The following is a 16,229-nucleotide window of genomic DNA, read 5'->3' as shown; positions in this document are numbered from 1 at the left end:
TTAGAAAACATGCTTTATTTCCATATCCTTGAAAATGACTCATTGATACATACTCAATTTGATAACAAATGAAGTCCTTTTACAACTGGGTTTGAAATTCAAACCTGATAATGTCTCACAGTTTGAATAATGATCTAAGACAAGAAGATATCTTAATGTTGCCATAATAAACTTTTATCATTATTATCATATTGATTTTGGTTGAGAAATGTAAGAAAATCTCCATAAGCAATTTAAATCTAATCTTACTAGCAATAACGAAGGATCCTTTTAACTGCTTGATATATTTTTAATCAATATCTTACCTGTAACAACCAGATTAGTTCCTTGTTATTATAGCCTATATCTGACGAGTATGCACCAGTACAGTCTTATTGGTAGTCAGCTCTTGGCTTCAGTTCTGATTGGTCAGTGCCCATGAAGTACTGGTAATTCAATATTTTGAATATCATCCCTGCTTATAGAATTTTTACACTGATTAAAATGACCGAAATAAAAAATATTCTGCTTTACAATGGAAACATCTGTTCATTTTTACCATTACCTTGTTGCTTATCTGAAACCTTTTTTGTCTTTTTTTTTTAATAGGTGATATTATTAGGTATCAGTGTCTTCCAGGATTTACTTTGGTTGGTAACGCAATTCTGACATGCAGATTAGGAGAACGACTCCAGATGGATGGAGCACCTCCGGTTTGTCAAGGTACTAATTCTTATGATTATTTATTTCTAAATTTTTTAATGCTTAATTCAATACTGGCAAAATTGATAAAAATCTATTTCATATAAATATTAAATATTTAACTGGCAATAATGTTGAAAGTTATACAACTCATATGTGGTACTTTTCAGTCCATTATTTCTCAGATTTAATTTTAAATATTTTTGATTCTTCCAAGGCTTAATTTTTCTAGTTTATCTCAAAGTCAGTTCAACTTATTTAAATTATTTTTTCAGGGAGGGGTGGAAATGGAGGTGAAAAACAAGAGAAATCACTTTAAATAAAAGCTCCAATGTTGATTACCTTTACCTGGAAATAGTTTCTGTTCTAACCACTAGATTCATTAAATTTTATTGAGCACCTGTTAAGTATGAGGATCTAAGGAAAAAACAAATGAGCAAACAAACAAAAACAAGTTACAAATGGTCCCTGCTGTGAAGGTAACATGGCATAAGAAATATGACAGACATACAAGTGGTAGCAACACGTTGTTTAGGAAACAGGCCAGGGGGCTATAGAATCATGTAATTTTTAACTGCTTATGGGACAGGGAAAGCTTAATGGAGGTATTGCTCCCTGAGTCATGGATTTCAAATGACAAGTGAGACTTACTCTCATAGAACAGAGATAGGGAAAAGGTGGTCCAAGTGGCCAGTGTATATACAAAAATGTAGAAGAGAAAGATACTGGGATATGGACTTTAAGGAATTCATTCTGTTGCAAGGGCAAGACCATGGTGGACCTTGAATAATGCACTAGAGTTTTGATGTTCAGGAATTATATCTTGCTACAGAACAGTGCCTCATAGTAACTGTTTATAAATATTGGTTGATTTGAATAAAATTGAATTGAACTTGGCTATCCCTCCCCATATTTTCTTGGATTACTTCCTTCATTGGCGTTTATTCCTGAGGGCTGGAAATCTGTTTTCTGTGCAGTATCTTAACTGTTGTAATGATCCTGAAACAAAACTTCTGTTTATTATTCTAAACATACTGTTAGTAGGAATTAACTCTTGATTTTCTACCTCACCGGAGTCCTTACAAGAAGATAGAAGGATTTTCACGCAGGGCTTTTGCAGCAGCAAAAAGAAAGACATGTTTGGAGGTACAAACCAGTGCCAATGTGAGAATTCCCCTTGCTCTTAGTCAATGATTTAGGGACATCTTGAAGTTGGTTGGTTATTCTGAAATCCGTCACCTATATTCCTGATATTTAAATATCATTCATTCAACTTCCTCCTTTATAGAAGTCTAGTCTTTGGCCACTTAGGATTATTTAGGATTCATATTCAGATATTTAGACATGTTAATGGAAAAGATAGAGTCGCAGACTTTCGGGAGATTATTCATAGGAAAATAACTTGGGCAGACACAGGAAGGTGTGAATGAGCGATTACATCTCGGGGCTTCTTCCTTGACCCCAATGTGAGCTTTTGGAGGGCAACACTTCTGTTTTCTATTTATGTATCCCAATTCAATAAGTTTTTTTAAATTTAATAAAAAAATCAAGATAACTTAGTTGTTGCTCAGTCCTCATCTCTCAGACTTTCAATATCTTAGTTCTAAAATCAGAATTTCCTATAGACTAGTAATTGCAGCTCTTTTTATTCTATCTGCTGTGAAGAATACAAAAAAAGACAATAAGTTTTTGTCTCATAATAACACTTCAGATACTAGCTAAAAGTTAATAAATCATCCCTCAGAATGAGTCTGTGCAGAGTTACTATATTAATTATTTGACCAGGCACTTAAGTTAAAAAGCTGACTTTACATTTTTGTTTAATTGAATTAATTCACAAGCTTGCTAAAACAGTCATTCATCTGGAATCTGTTAGAACTAATCTATATTGTTTTTAGTCTATTTTAAATTATTTGGGTTTTTTTTTCTCTTTTCCTGAAAAGGTCTCAATCATTTTTGTTATTCTTCCCTGGATCCTCTTTAGTTCTCTACATCATACTAAAAATGTGGAAAGCAATTCTGAATATGGTGCTCTTCAAAGAGTTTGATATAAAGGAAATATAACAGGTGATTACATGTGGTGGTTAAAAACATGGGGTCCATCCAGCTGAATGTGTAAGACTTTGTGCACTTTAAACTTTCTGATCTTCAGTTTCCTCATGTGCATAATGGGGATAAAAATTGTACACACTTCTTAAAGTTGTTGTGACAAGAAAATGAGATATTACACAAAAGGTGCCTAACAGTGTCTAACACATAGTGACAATCAATAAATATTTGCTTTTATTCATGATGGTTGTCAGGAGTCTTGCTACGTATTGGATAGTATTAGCATAGGTTAATTTGTGAAATTGCAGTAAATTAAATTGGATCATATCAGTTTTTCAAAAGTAATATGGAATATTTGTTCAATTCAGAACATTGGGGCCAAAATATTAAGTAAGGTATAGCACTTGCTTTTCAATAACCATAGCCTTGGAAGAGAGACAAAAAATGTAAGGCAATAATAGCCATAAAATTGCTAACCGCAGTAATAGAAGCATCCATTACAGAGGCACCAAGAAGGAAATCATCCATTCAGCTCAGATTGATGGAGGAAAGGTTCAGGAGTGTTTCACAGAGGGTGAGACACTTGATCTTGGCCTTGAAATGCACTAATATTTCAAATGCAGAAGATGAGAGAAGGGCATTGGAAATAGAAGCATACAAAAAGCTACAGGTAGTTTGTCCAATGTGTTTGGAGCATTCTGTTTCAGAGGAAGGCCAGCAGGAAACAAAGTTGGAGAGGTAGGTAAAAACTGAACTCGGAGAGCTTCATGTCAAGCTATGAAGCTGCTGAATTCTTTTTAGTGAGGAAGCAACATGCTCAGTAACCCAGACAGTTACTTATTTAGCGAAATATTCCATAAGTGTTAAGTAGCTGGCCACACACTCAGTAAACGTTTCTTTAACACTTACTTCAGCTTGTCATATGGTTATATGTGTCTTTCATTTAAATATGCCATAGCTATATATTCACTGATGTTCTTCATCTTTAACTCAAATTTTCTATTCCATTTCCAAACTTCAAGTTTGTTTATTTATTTTACATATTTTTTATTTTGTGAAAAACAAAGTTCAAGTTTCTCTTTTTAGACTAAGAATGACACGATAACTTTTACTCAGTTATTTGTAAAAATAATTAAAGTCATATCCAAGAAGCAAATATCTCAGAGTGAAGTAAGTAAAAAGCCAAAACAATAGAAAACAGCTCTTAGATTTAACTGTGTTATGTTCTATAAGCAATTTTCAAATATCTGTATATTAGTTATGATAAATTTTATTTTAAACTTTTTCTTTTCAGGCTATTAACTTAATTAAAGAGCAATCATATGTTTCCATATGAATTATTTTACTTACTCTTCTCCATCCCTACATTACTTGGAGACTTTATAACTCATTTCATTGTCCCAGGAAGTGACAAATATGTAAATCCTTCATCTATTCATCTATATTACAGCAACCATATTTGGTGTTTCCAAGCGTAGCTTATTCGAACAAATACTGAAAAACGAAGATTCTGCTTAAGGTGGTGCTCTAATTATTTTGAGATACAGCACTAGCTAACTCCAGGGTGGAAGTTGATGTATAGTAATTGGGTGAGGAAATGGCATGGGATGTATTTCCAAGTCACTAAACACTCAAAAGTTATCTAGTCCACTCATCATTCCACTTGCTTGAATGTCCCCAGTAATAACACTCAAAAATTGGTCCATCCTAAGTTTAAAAGCTTTTTTGCAAGCATGTACGTAAGACATTTTGCTATAGTCACTCACACTGTTCTGACAAGTGGAAAATTCTTTATTATATTGAACTGAATCCTTTTAGACATATATTGGTTTACTTCTGTACAATGTGGGCTATCCCAAGCAATTCCAATCCTCTTCCCATACCATAGAACCTCAAATTCTTAAAGAAAAAAAAGGCTGAAATGGCATCACTTGAGTGATAAAGATTTGGTCATCTTGGTCACACTCTCATTCCAAATACAAATGTAAGTAGATGTTTGTATTATTTGGCCCCATGCATAATGCTATTGATGCCAACAATTAAAGTTTACTATACTTTGGAGGCTGTTACATAATAATTATGTTTTTTGTCAACATATGACAAATTTTCTATATTTTTGCATATATATATACACACAAATATATATACTTTCTTGGGGAGTATAGCAAAGGTATTGTTATGAAATAAGAAGCTTGGGCTTTGTCTTGCATTTATGGTCTGGAGATAGTACAAAGAACTGAAAGGTAACTGGTGACCCAAAATTGTGTTAAATCTCATGGCTTAAGCACATTCCTGAGATCAGAAGTGGCTTTGCCTGGAATGAGTACTCTGAGAGAGGGAAGTTTTCTGTCTGGCCCCACATACCCAAGTGAGTTAAAGTTTGAGGAGAGAAGAGAGTGAATAAAAAGTAAGGAAGGAAAAGGACAAGGCATAGACATTGACAAGAGAGGCAGAGGGGAGAGGACATAAGAAGATGAGGAAAGGAAGGGAAAGAATATTAAGAAATAGAGGGAAATAAATGCTTCGTTTTTTAACCTTCCATTATCTATCTTCCACCTTCCATGTAATAAAAAAGGAAAAAAGAGGGAAATTAATACCATACATTTTTAGGTCATTCCTCCACTTTGAATGGCAAGGTTAACACAAGTTGTCTCTTCCAACACATAATTCAAGGTATTGTCTCCTTTATGGCTTTTGAATGTGAAAACAGAGTACCCAATATTTATAATGTAGTTTGACTTAGGTCTGAAACACTAGCATTATTTAATGATATCTTTCTTTGACAGTGCTCTGTCCTGCCAATGAATTACGGCTGGATTCCACAGGAGTCATATTGAGCCCTGGATATCCTGACAGTTACCCAAATCTTCAAATGTGTGCCTGGAGCATTTCAGTAGAAAAGGGATATAATATCAGCATGTTTATAGAATTCTTCCAGACAGAAAAGGAATTTGATGTTCTTCAGGTGTATGATGGTAACCATGGGTTATATTTACTGGCTGTTCATAAATTCAGTCCAAATGCTCTAATTATACGTGAAGGCTTTCATCATAAACAACTGCTTATATGATTTTATCTTATAGATACTTTCAGAAGTATCAATATCAAATTTACCTATATACAATACTAAAATTATAGTTAGCTTGATTATTATTTTACAAATTGTAGATTCTTTAGCTATGTAATTAAAATGTTTAAATTGTATAAATGTTTATATCATGCTTTCAGTTATTGTTGATGAAGTGGATTGGTTGCAGAGCAATTTCACCATATTTAATACTAAATATAAATTGGAACATAATTATTTAGTTATATCTAAATTGTATTGTTTTTTTTTCTAAAGGACCAAATATTCAAAGTCCAGTGCTTATTTCCCTCAGTGGAGATTATTCATCTGCTTTTAATATAACAAGCAATGGTCATGAAGTATTTCTTCAATGGTCAGCAGATCATGGCAACAACAAAAAAGGCTTCCGGATAAGATATATAGGTATGTGGTACTTATAACTTCAGTACCCGTCTGACTTGGATCCTCAGTATGGTTGTGATTCAAGAGCACAGATGCAGACACTATTCAATTAGACACGAATTGAAGTCATAGTTACTCCATTGATGTTTCTTGGGCAATTTTATGCAACTTTTCTATGTCTCAGTTTCCTCATTGTAATAATAATAATTCTGCATCTTTCATATGATTTTTGAAAAGATTGAAAGCACTTAGGATATTTATGACTTATAGAAGTTAATTATAAATTGAACTCTATTTTTATACTTTTATTCTAACAGCTTTATTTTCCTTGAACTTTCACAAAATGTCAATAGTGTTGTTCAAGTGTGTATAACCGATCTGTTTAATAACTCCTTGAAATGACAAGTTTAAACACAGATAAACATAAAATGGTAAAAATCTTTCCTTTCATTATTATCCATCTATTTATATTACTTGCTAAATATATTAAGTATTAAAAGAGAAAATGATGAACACATCATCTAAAAACTTTCAGTTTACAGGGCCCCGCCCAGTGGCTGAATGTTTAAGTTCACGCGCTCTGCTTTCACAGCCCAGGGTTTTTCCAGTTCAGATCCCAGATGCAGACGTGGGGATGCTCATCAGGCCACACTGAGGCCGCATCCCACATGGCACAACCAGAAGAACCTGCAACTAGAATATACAACTATATATTGAGGGGCTTTGGGAAGAAGAAGGAAAAACAAAGAATGGCAACGGATGTTAGCTCAGGTTCCAATCTTTAAAAAAAAATAAAAACCTTTACTTTTGAAAAAATAATTGTTTTGTCATTTCTGCTTTTCATTGAGTAATATTTAGAAAGACGTGGGCTGAAAATCCTTTTTAACATCAAGATGAACTAGCTTTTTCTATATGCCTTCCTTTTTATAAGGTCTACTGAGTCAAGAATCTTCTTGTTGAGTAAGTGTATATAAATAGTTCTCCATAATATGAAGATTACTTTCCTTTATTTTTAATTGCCATCCTAAATCATGTCAGAGGCCATGGGTATGTGCTCAATAACAAAATGCTTCAGAATCAGTGAGTCATCTCTTTCTGTCCGGTGTTTAGAGTGTCTTCCCAGAGCCATGGGTCATTGCTAATCACTTCACCTAAAAATTACTCTCATAAATATTTTATAAACAATTCTGACACAATTCTAGGCATAGACTTAAATAAACTTTGAAGTTCAGTTCTAAAAATAGACTCTCAAATTTCACTCACATATAAATTTGCATATATAATGAACAAAAAAATAATTTTTGTCCATTTACTTTGATTTTAAAACTATGAGATGATAGTTTGATTTTAATAGTTTGTCTTTTACATATTAGGAGTAACTTGTCACTGGCATCATATTACTAATATATATACATGTTTTATCCTATAATAGATTTCTATTAAATTAAAAAAATGTTATTAGGCATGCAAAGGAGAAATGTTTTAAAAAAATTGAAATATATGCCCCAGTCGTCCTTAAGAGTTTTCATACTTGAATCTATGTTTCTATTATATGAATAATGTAAACGTTTTTTATTAAAGTTGTATCAAAACATGGCATTTAAAAGGCAACACATTAAATTGTATTTTTAATAATAATAGTAACTTAAAGGGAAACCATTCAAATCAAACAATTATAAGCTTTAGATTGAGTATATTACAGACTAGTCCTTAATGATGTTGCTATTCATGACAAAGTTGGATATAAATGTAGTGAAAACACCACTTTTAGCCCCAAGAACAGCTTGACATATTGAATATCTATTTTTCTTTTAGAAGTGACAGGTTATGACATATATATATTCTAAGTCCAATCTATTTCTTAGTATTTACCCCTAAAGTCCCATTTTTCTCAGCTGAATACATTGAAGTTTCAAAGGGTAAATGGATCCTGCTGGGCTGAATGGTCTCAAAAGTATATATGTATATATATGAAAAAGCCATTTGACATTATCTTTTGACATTTCAGACTTCAGGAGATGAAAAAAGAATTTATTTTATTGGCATTTTTTTATCACCATATGTAAGCACTCTTGACAGCATGGAAACTCTTTAATAAACTGGGAGAGAGGCTTATGGAATGTGGGTGGTCCATTTTAGACATCAACCAAAAAGAAATGCGTGACCAAACATGATATAGGAGTTTGGCGATAACTTCAAAGTGACATGTAAACAATATGCTCTAAAATATTGCTACCAAGCCTGTGACATTTAGGCTCTTTGAATGACAGGAAATACAATTACCAAAATTCAGTGAAATATTTGTAGGGTGTTTGAACTACCACGGTGTTAAGAAACTATGATATATTTCAATTCAGAAGACATCTTCAGTGATGCTAAGAATTACAAGAACAAAGCCCAGAGGTGTTATGTCTCCTAAAATTTATGTCAATTGATTGTCAAGAGAATAGAAAATAATATGAAGTAAAATTCACATAGATGACAATTGACCTATTTTTAAATACTAGTATTCACTTATAGGTTTTTATAACTGGATTGTAAAGAATTTCTCATTCGTTAAATTATAGAATGAATTTTTTTTCTTTTGAAAAGCTTTCTACTGTAGTACACCAGAATCCCCGCCTCATGGATACATTATCAGTCAGACAGGTGGACAGCTTAATAGTGTGGTTCGCTGGGCCTGTGATCGAGGATTCCGACTTGTTGGGAAAAGCAGTGCTGTGTGCAGAAAGTCTTCCTATGGGTATCATGCATGGGATGCACCGGTCCCTGCTTGTCAAGGTAAAGTATATTAGTCAAAAATGGATAAATACATTAATGAAAGATTAATCCCATTTAACTTTTGCATTTGAATCGCTGAAAATTCCAAAACTATAAATATTCGGAGGCATATGTAGACACCTCTCACGAAAACAAGACTTGAAAATGCAGAATGATAAACTTGAAGAGAATGAGACACAGAGTTTTGTTATTTTTTATTTGTTATTGTGTAATTTTCACCTTTACTCTACCCACTTATACACATTATTTGCTCATACATCCACCATTCCCATTGCTTTGTTGTCAGACAATGATTGACCCAGAGGTGCAGATTGTGTTAGTGTGGAGTCAGCAGAGAGAAAAGAGAGGATGAGAGTGGGCAAGCTCATAGAAGACTTTCACTCTGAGTAGGCAAAATGTGCTCCAGAGCAACAAATTTAAAGGAAAATGTAGCCAACCACTACGTTATTTTTTTCTTCACTGTTTAGCTAACTCATCAGAGATTTGTCTTTCACTTTTATTTGTATTTTGTTAAAAATCAAGGCACTGTCTGAACATTGTATCCTGCTATAACAAACAGAATGACAAACTTCTTAACAAATAGCACATTTCAGAGCATTGGACTAGGTCTTGTTTTTAAAAAGTTGTTGAATGTCTTAGCTAAGTATAGTCATAAAGACAAGTTCAACATCAGTTACACAAGAAAATCTAATGTTATTAGACTTTGAAAATTTTCGGATATTTAACATATCACATTATTTTGTCAATATAAAATGTAATTTTGTATTTGCCTTATTCTACCCAGTATGTGGAGGTTTATATAACAACTATGAACCCTCACATTAAAAAATGCAGAACACTCTTAGTTAATAAATAATGCGTCTTACCCATTACCCATGTAATCTACTTGTTGGAGGCAATTTATATAAAACAAATAAAATATAAAATAGATCAACTGAAATTTAAAATTAAACAACAGCAAGTTAAAATGAACACAGAATAAATATTAGCAGACACCCAAAATGGCTTCTTTTACCTGTTAAGCTGCGAAGTCTACTTCATGAAAAGATAGCTCTCATAGGAATGTGTAAATAAATGAGAAATGAAAAAACTGTTGTTTCATTGTTCTGTTGATGCAGGAAACGTTAATCACTTATTAGAATTCAGGGAAGCATCATAACCTTAGCGGGTTACCAACATTGAAAGTGGTCAATGACTTCATGTGGAATAGGTATATTTTAATAAACTATCAAAATATCTGCTTTCCTTTGACCAAGGATTAGCAGGAGTATTTATTATTCGTGTTAAATAATTTCCCAGAACCGGTTTTGAAAAGAACCTTTGATCTTATAATTTCAGAATTATGTGAATTTAAAATATATATGATAACTTCTAAATCATATATATTTTAAATAAACATTAAAATGCTCTGAACTTTGAACTATTGCATTTTGGTTATGTGCGGATTGTTTATATACATTTTAGTATATATATTATATGTATAATAATCTTTAAGAAAGCTTTAGTGAAAATAATTAACTGTTAGTTAAAATAAAAAATATCCTGAACCTTCTGAAATTTTGAAATTCCTTTGTAGATTCAGTGCCATAACTTCGTTGATTCTTTTGGTGACATTTACCTATGGAGTCATTTTTTTTCATTGTCTTGATTTAAAATTGTTCTATAATTAGAATAGGTAAATCAAAGTGAAGTTTAAAAAGAAGATATTTGGCATAGTATAATGATAAAATACTTAAAATTCAAGAAACATTTCCAAAATTGGTCTTTTATTATCACTGAAAAATTTTAAAAGATTATTTTATAAAAATATTTGTTGGATGTGACTCATCTGTGTTTGGACATAACTGATTAAAATGAAATGGTTAAATGTCATCGGGAAGAGCTATTCACATAATGCAAAGTTTTTGCCTTGTTCCAAATTTGTTTTACATTCTTCAGTCATTTTCTTTTTGTTGTCTCTTCAGTCTCTTTATACATCCTCACATGTATTTACTTAAGTTATGGTTACATAATATGAGCACAGTTAAAGATAGAAAATTTAGTTGACTATTTCTATTTGGGTTTGGTAATGTGTTTTATTTCTCTGTCTACACATCAAATAACCGTTCATTGATTTCCCCCCCCTTGAGGAATTAAACCATTCTCATCCCACTATATAATGGAGTATCATACAGTGTTATGGAGATACAGTCACGTTGTATGCCCTGCCCCACTTTTAATTTCTGCTTTTTTGAGAGTTCTGTAGAGAAGCCTCTTTGACAACCATTCAGTGATGATGAATCTCTGAACTTGATTTGATTTCTTTTTTTAGCTGAGAAGTTAAATTCTAAGCTATTCACAGGCACAGTGTTGTCCTATCATTTTAGTATGTTGTCTTTTTTTTCAGTTCTAAAACATGGCAGTTTTATACTAACCACACATAGGGAACCTATACTATTTTAACTATATTTCCTGTTGACTTTGACCTAGATTCAATCTAAACTACTCTAACAATGTATAGGTTTTTTTTTTTTAAGTTGGTAAATACATGATTTTTGGTGGGGATTCGGTGGGGAGATGGCTTATTACAAATGGAATTCTCAAAAGTCCTAAGTGGAAATATAAATATTGCTGTAACAGACATCAGGGAGCCATTTACATTTGGAACACTATTTTAGGGGTTCTGTAATTAGATAGCAGGGAAAGTAACATAATTATATGAGATTGCTTATATAATTTATTAAGTCAACGTTACTGCTTTTCTGTTCATAATTTGCAAATTATTAAAATACAGAAGATCAAACTATTCACCAGTAGGGAGTCTGCTATTCAGTTTTAAGAATTTTATATAGATTTCACTAAGACACTTTATAGTAAATTCACATGAATTAATTAAAATTAAACATCTAAATGGTAGGTTTTATAAGAGAAGTAGAAACAGTTTTTGGTTGAAATGGGAGATAGGTAAGTAGAACACAGCATTTATAAACATTCAAAGTAAACTCACGTATTTCTGTTCCTTACTTCTTTTGATATTAGAAAAATATATTTACAAGTTTAGAATCTCATATATGAACCCTATGAGAGTAGATATTTCAGAATTCAGAAATTTTCTGATTTTATAGAGGTAATATAGCACATATACCTGATATTATGTTATAACCTCTGCTGTTTCTGGAGCTGCAACCATATTCAAATGCACTAATCTTTCTGCAGAGATATGTATAAATACTTACACATATTTGAATATGATGTAAAAGATACAAATAATCTGACCTTAATTAGAGCTTTGCTGCCAAATATATTATTTGAAAGCTTATGTTTTCTTCTTTTTAGAAATGCAAATTGTGTGCTTCTAGAGTAAAGATGAAAAACAATCGATCTTAGAAGATTTCTGTATAGACATTTGAATATATAAGATGTGAAAATATAAACAATAAACTATTTAAATATAAATTTTTACTGTAATTACTGTGTAAAATGAATTTTCACCTAAATCAAGTTTATTGTAGATAAAACCCAAGATATCTAAGACATATCAGTGAAATGCAGGAAGATCTAAACTAGGTTTTAAGACAATAAGTACAAGTCCTATATTTATTAAATATGTCTCCATACACATGATATTCCGTGGATGGAGCCAAAGCATATAGAATTTGGCTGGATCTAAGGCAAAGCAATATCCAGTTTCCAGGTAAAATAAATCTATTTGTTTTATTCCTGGCTAAAATCCTGATAAATATTGATTAGCACTACCTTTTTAATCTTTAATAATTATCTGTCAAATTGAATTAACCAGACTTGCTGTGTAGTGGTCCAGGCATAGGTTAACACTAGCCGTATTCTGTATTTATCTAACTTGTATTCTCGTATAATCTCTATGAATGCTGATAACCATGCACAAGCTGACAAGAAGCTAAGTAAGAAACCAAGAAATAAAGCACTAATAATGTATGGATTCACCAATTTAAAAACACATTCAATAGGAGTTTGAAATATTCAAAAAGTTATGGTTCAGAAAAGCTTTTTTATGAGGTATTCTGAAATTGTTTCAGAGGAATTAATAAAATCCCAAATAGTTTTATATGCTATACAGTTTAAGAGACTTATCTAATAAGTATTTTTCTGTTTCTATGAATTCATATGTATATATTTATTCTAGCAATTTCCTGTGGGATTCCTAAAGCTCCAACAAATGGAGGAATACTAACAACAGACTATTTGGTAGGAACCCGAGTTACCTATTTTTGTAATGATGGGTATAGATTGTCATCCAAGGAACTTACCACTGCCGTATGTCAATCAGATGGAACTTGGAGCAATCATAACAAGACCCCTCGCTGTGTTGGTATGTGTGTTAAGGAAATTTCATCACTTCTATTTCTATTGGCATCTTATATGATTTGAAATTTTATGTGGTGCTCAAATTTTAGAACTAATCCCTGAAGTGAAGTGTGACATCTAAGAGGGAAATAAAAGTTAATTAAGCTCTCTTGTACTGTGAAGAATTGGAAGACAGTATAAGCACTTTTTACTCATTTTTAGAAACTACACAATATTTATGTCAGAAAATTAAAGTGACTTTTCATTTTACCTTACAAAGTTTCAATTATTTTGTAAAAAGTCATCCATCGATCAACACGTGTTTTCAATACACAGGTCCTTGATAAAATCTTTAAAGTTTGTATTAGTCAAATTATATTTCAGTACATTCAACTCTGATTTTTATAAGGATAAATGATGCTGCTGAAATGATACATAACTTTTGACTTTTGTCAATATCCTTCATGTTACTTACATTTAGAATATTTCCCATTGCTGTCAATACTATTTTAATAGGTAAAAGAATATTATATAATGGTGAAAGGAAACAATTTTGATAAAATATTTTGTAGCAAAAGGATTGGAAAATATTGGTTTAAATAAGGTCTTTGATTTTTCTCTATATTTTACTTATTTCTTCTCATTTAATACTAACATTTCAACTTGTCTGTTATTTTATTTAAAATGAGGGTTGTTAAATTATTTGCAGTCTTAATATAGGTATCTAAGTAATTCTTCTACTTATCTTAATGTTGAGAAAGTTTTGAATTAGCTAAAGTTTATATCACAACTCTTGCATAAAAAGGCCATTCTAATAAAATAAATTTCCTCAAAATATAGTCCTTCCAGAACTCCTAAAGAAATAGAAGAGTAGGTTGTTTTCATATCTTGCGTGTTGAGACTAATGCTACAATGAATATGAGAGTGCAGCTATATCTTTGAGATCTGACTTCATTTCCATATATCCTGAAGTGGGATTGCTGAATCATGCGGTAATTCTATTCTTAATTTTTTGAGTAACCTCCAAACTGGCTGTTTGTATATATTCTATAATGACTGTACCAGTTTACATTCCCACCGACTTTACAAGGGTTCCTTTTTTTCCACATCCTATCATTAGACCTCAATAAAGCTGAGAAAAGAATACTTTCTTATAAGCTTCAAACAAAAGAGACAATTAACTGTCATTGGAATGATTCACTGCTAAAATGTATTTCATATCCTCTTGTACTAAGGAATAAACTTGAGCATAATGAAAAAAAAAAAGAAAAAGAGAGTAGAGGTAAGGCAGCAATAAGGATTCTAGGTAGATGGAATAATATGTACAGAGACTTTCAAGTGTGAAATAGCAGGACATGTTCAAGGAACTGCCAGCAGTAGCATAGAGCTAGGGGGAAGTGTAAAAGATTGACATGGAAAAAAAATTAAAAACAAACACTAAAGGACCTTGTGTAGCACAATAGTGAATGAACTAAGGCAATGGTGATGCAAACAATGGAAGAGACATGAAATATAGTTAAGAAGTAAAACAGACACGACTGACTTATTAGCATTTATGGTCTTGGTTTTTGCATAGTTGTTACATGTCCAAGCATCAATTCCTTTACTTTGGAACATGGAAGGTGGAGAATTGTGAATGGCTCCCATTATGAATACAAAACCAAGGTAGTTTTCAGCTGTGACCCTGGTTATCATGGACTAGGTCCTGCTTCTATTGAATGCCTTCCTAATGGTACCTGGAGTTGGAGAAATGAAAGACCATATTGCCAAAGTAAGTATATACCCTGCTAAACTTATTTCATAAGCTATCCTTGTTGATTGAATTGCTTGATCACTTCCTTTTCCAAACTCACTTGAGTGGTAATGAGACAACATTATTAAAAAAGGTCATTTATTCTCATTACATTTTTAAAATTTTCTAACTTTTTTGTATTAGTAAATGATTATGAAAAAAGCATAGGCTTTGGGTTCAGAAATCCTCTGTTTGGATTTTAGGTCTATCATTTACTACAACAGCAAGATAATGTTTATTGTATACATATAATTTGCAGGCACTGCTTTTAGCACTTTACATATATTATTGCATTTATTCCTTAGTTCTTATTCTATAAATTAATTCATATTATTATATTCTTTTTATCAGAAAGGAAACTGAGTGCCAGATTTAATCATTTTACACATCCCATAACCTATAAATGGTGGAGAAATGGAATTTAACCTCTGCAATGTGACTACAGCCCCTGGCTTTTAATCACTATGTTGTATGATGTTTATTTTTTATGATCCCAAATTCCTTAACTTAGAAAATTATGATAATACCTATCTCATAGTTATTATTAAGATTTAATGGTATGACATATTGCAAATATCAGCTAGAACCTGACTCACAGCAGGAGCTCAATAAATATTTATTGAATCAAATTGAACATATTAAGTCATTCTATTTCCATGCATTCTTATGATATAAATGACCAGTGTCTAATGTAGATAAGCTAACTGAAACAGGATATTCAAATGAAATATCTTGAACTTCCTTTGAACTTTCTTCACTACATTTATTGAGTTTTTACTTTGTGCTAGGAAATATGCTAGGCTGAGAATTCACCCTTTTATTTCATATCCAAGACAACTCTATAGCATTTATGGCGTACACACTCATAATTTATAAGTAAGCTAATAAATGAATCAGAAGCCTAAATAAGATCTTAATTAAGAAGTTTAACGTAGCGGACAATTGTCCTTGTGTAATAAGCACACAAGTACCTAGGATTATTTTACTTATATTTTATTTTGCAATTTATTTTCTCTATGTCTATATAACCATAGAATTTTGGAGTTGCCCTTTTTTATAAGATAATTGTATTGTCGAATTAAAATCTCAAAAATAGATATCTAAATTATATTTGATACTCTAAAAATATGGCATCTGTATTTGTAAATCTTTGCC

At 31.8% G+C, this 16,229-nt stretch overlaps 1 protein-coding gene across 7 annotated transcripts in view; it reads left to right on the top strand.

Annotated features, from left to right (window-relative positions):
- Positions 1-16,229, top strand: part of CSMD3 (CUB and Sushi multiple domains 3) — a 1,186,048-nt gene that overhangs the window by 1,093,475 nt on the left and 76,344 nt on the right. For all 7 annotated transcript variants that reach the window (XM_070221725.1, XM_001915960.5, XM_070221729.1 and 4 more), the window contains 6 exons: positions 589-702; positions 5,517-5,705; positions 6,074-6,220; positions 8,792-8,980; positions 13,122-13,307; positions 14,859-15,053. In XM_070221725.1, coding sequence (XP_070077826.1) covers positions 589-702; positions 5,517-5,705; positions 6,074-6,220; positions 8,792-8,980; positions 13,122-13,307; positions 14,859-15,053 — 1,020 coding nt within the window. The remainder of the gene's footprint in view (positions 1-588; positions 703-5,516; positions 5,706-6,073; positions 6,221-8,791; positions 8,981-13,121; positions 13,308-14,858; positions 15,054-16,229) is intronic.

This window comes from Equus caballus, chromosome 9 (assembly GCF_041296265.1).
Source record: "Equus caballus isolate H_3958 breed thoroughbred chromosome 9, TB-T2T, whole genome shotgun sequence".
NCBI lineage: Eukaryota > Metazoa > Chordata > Mammalia > Perissodactyla > Equidae > Equus > Equus caballus.
This window is presented reverse-complemented; position numbering and strand designations above follow the sequence as displayed.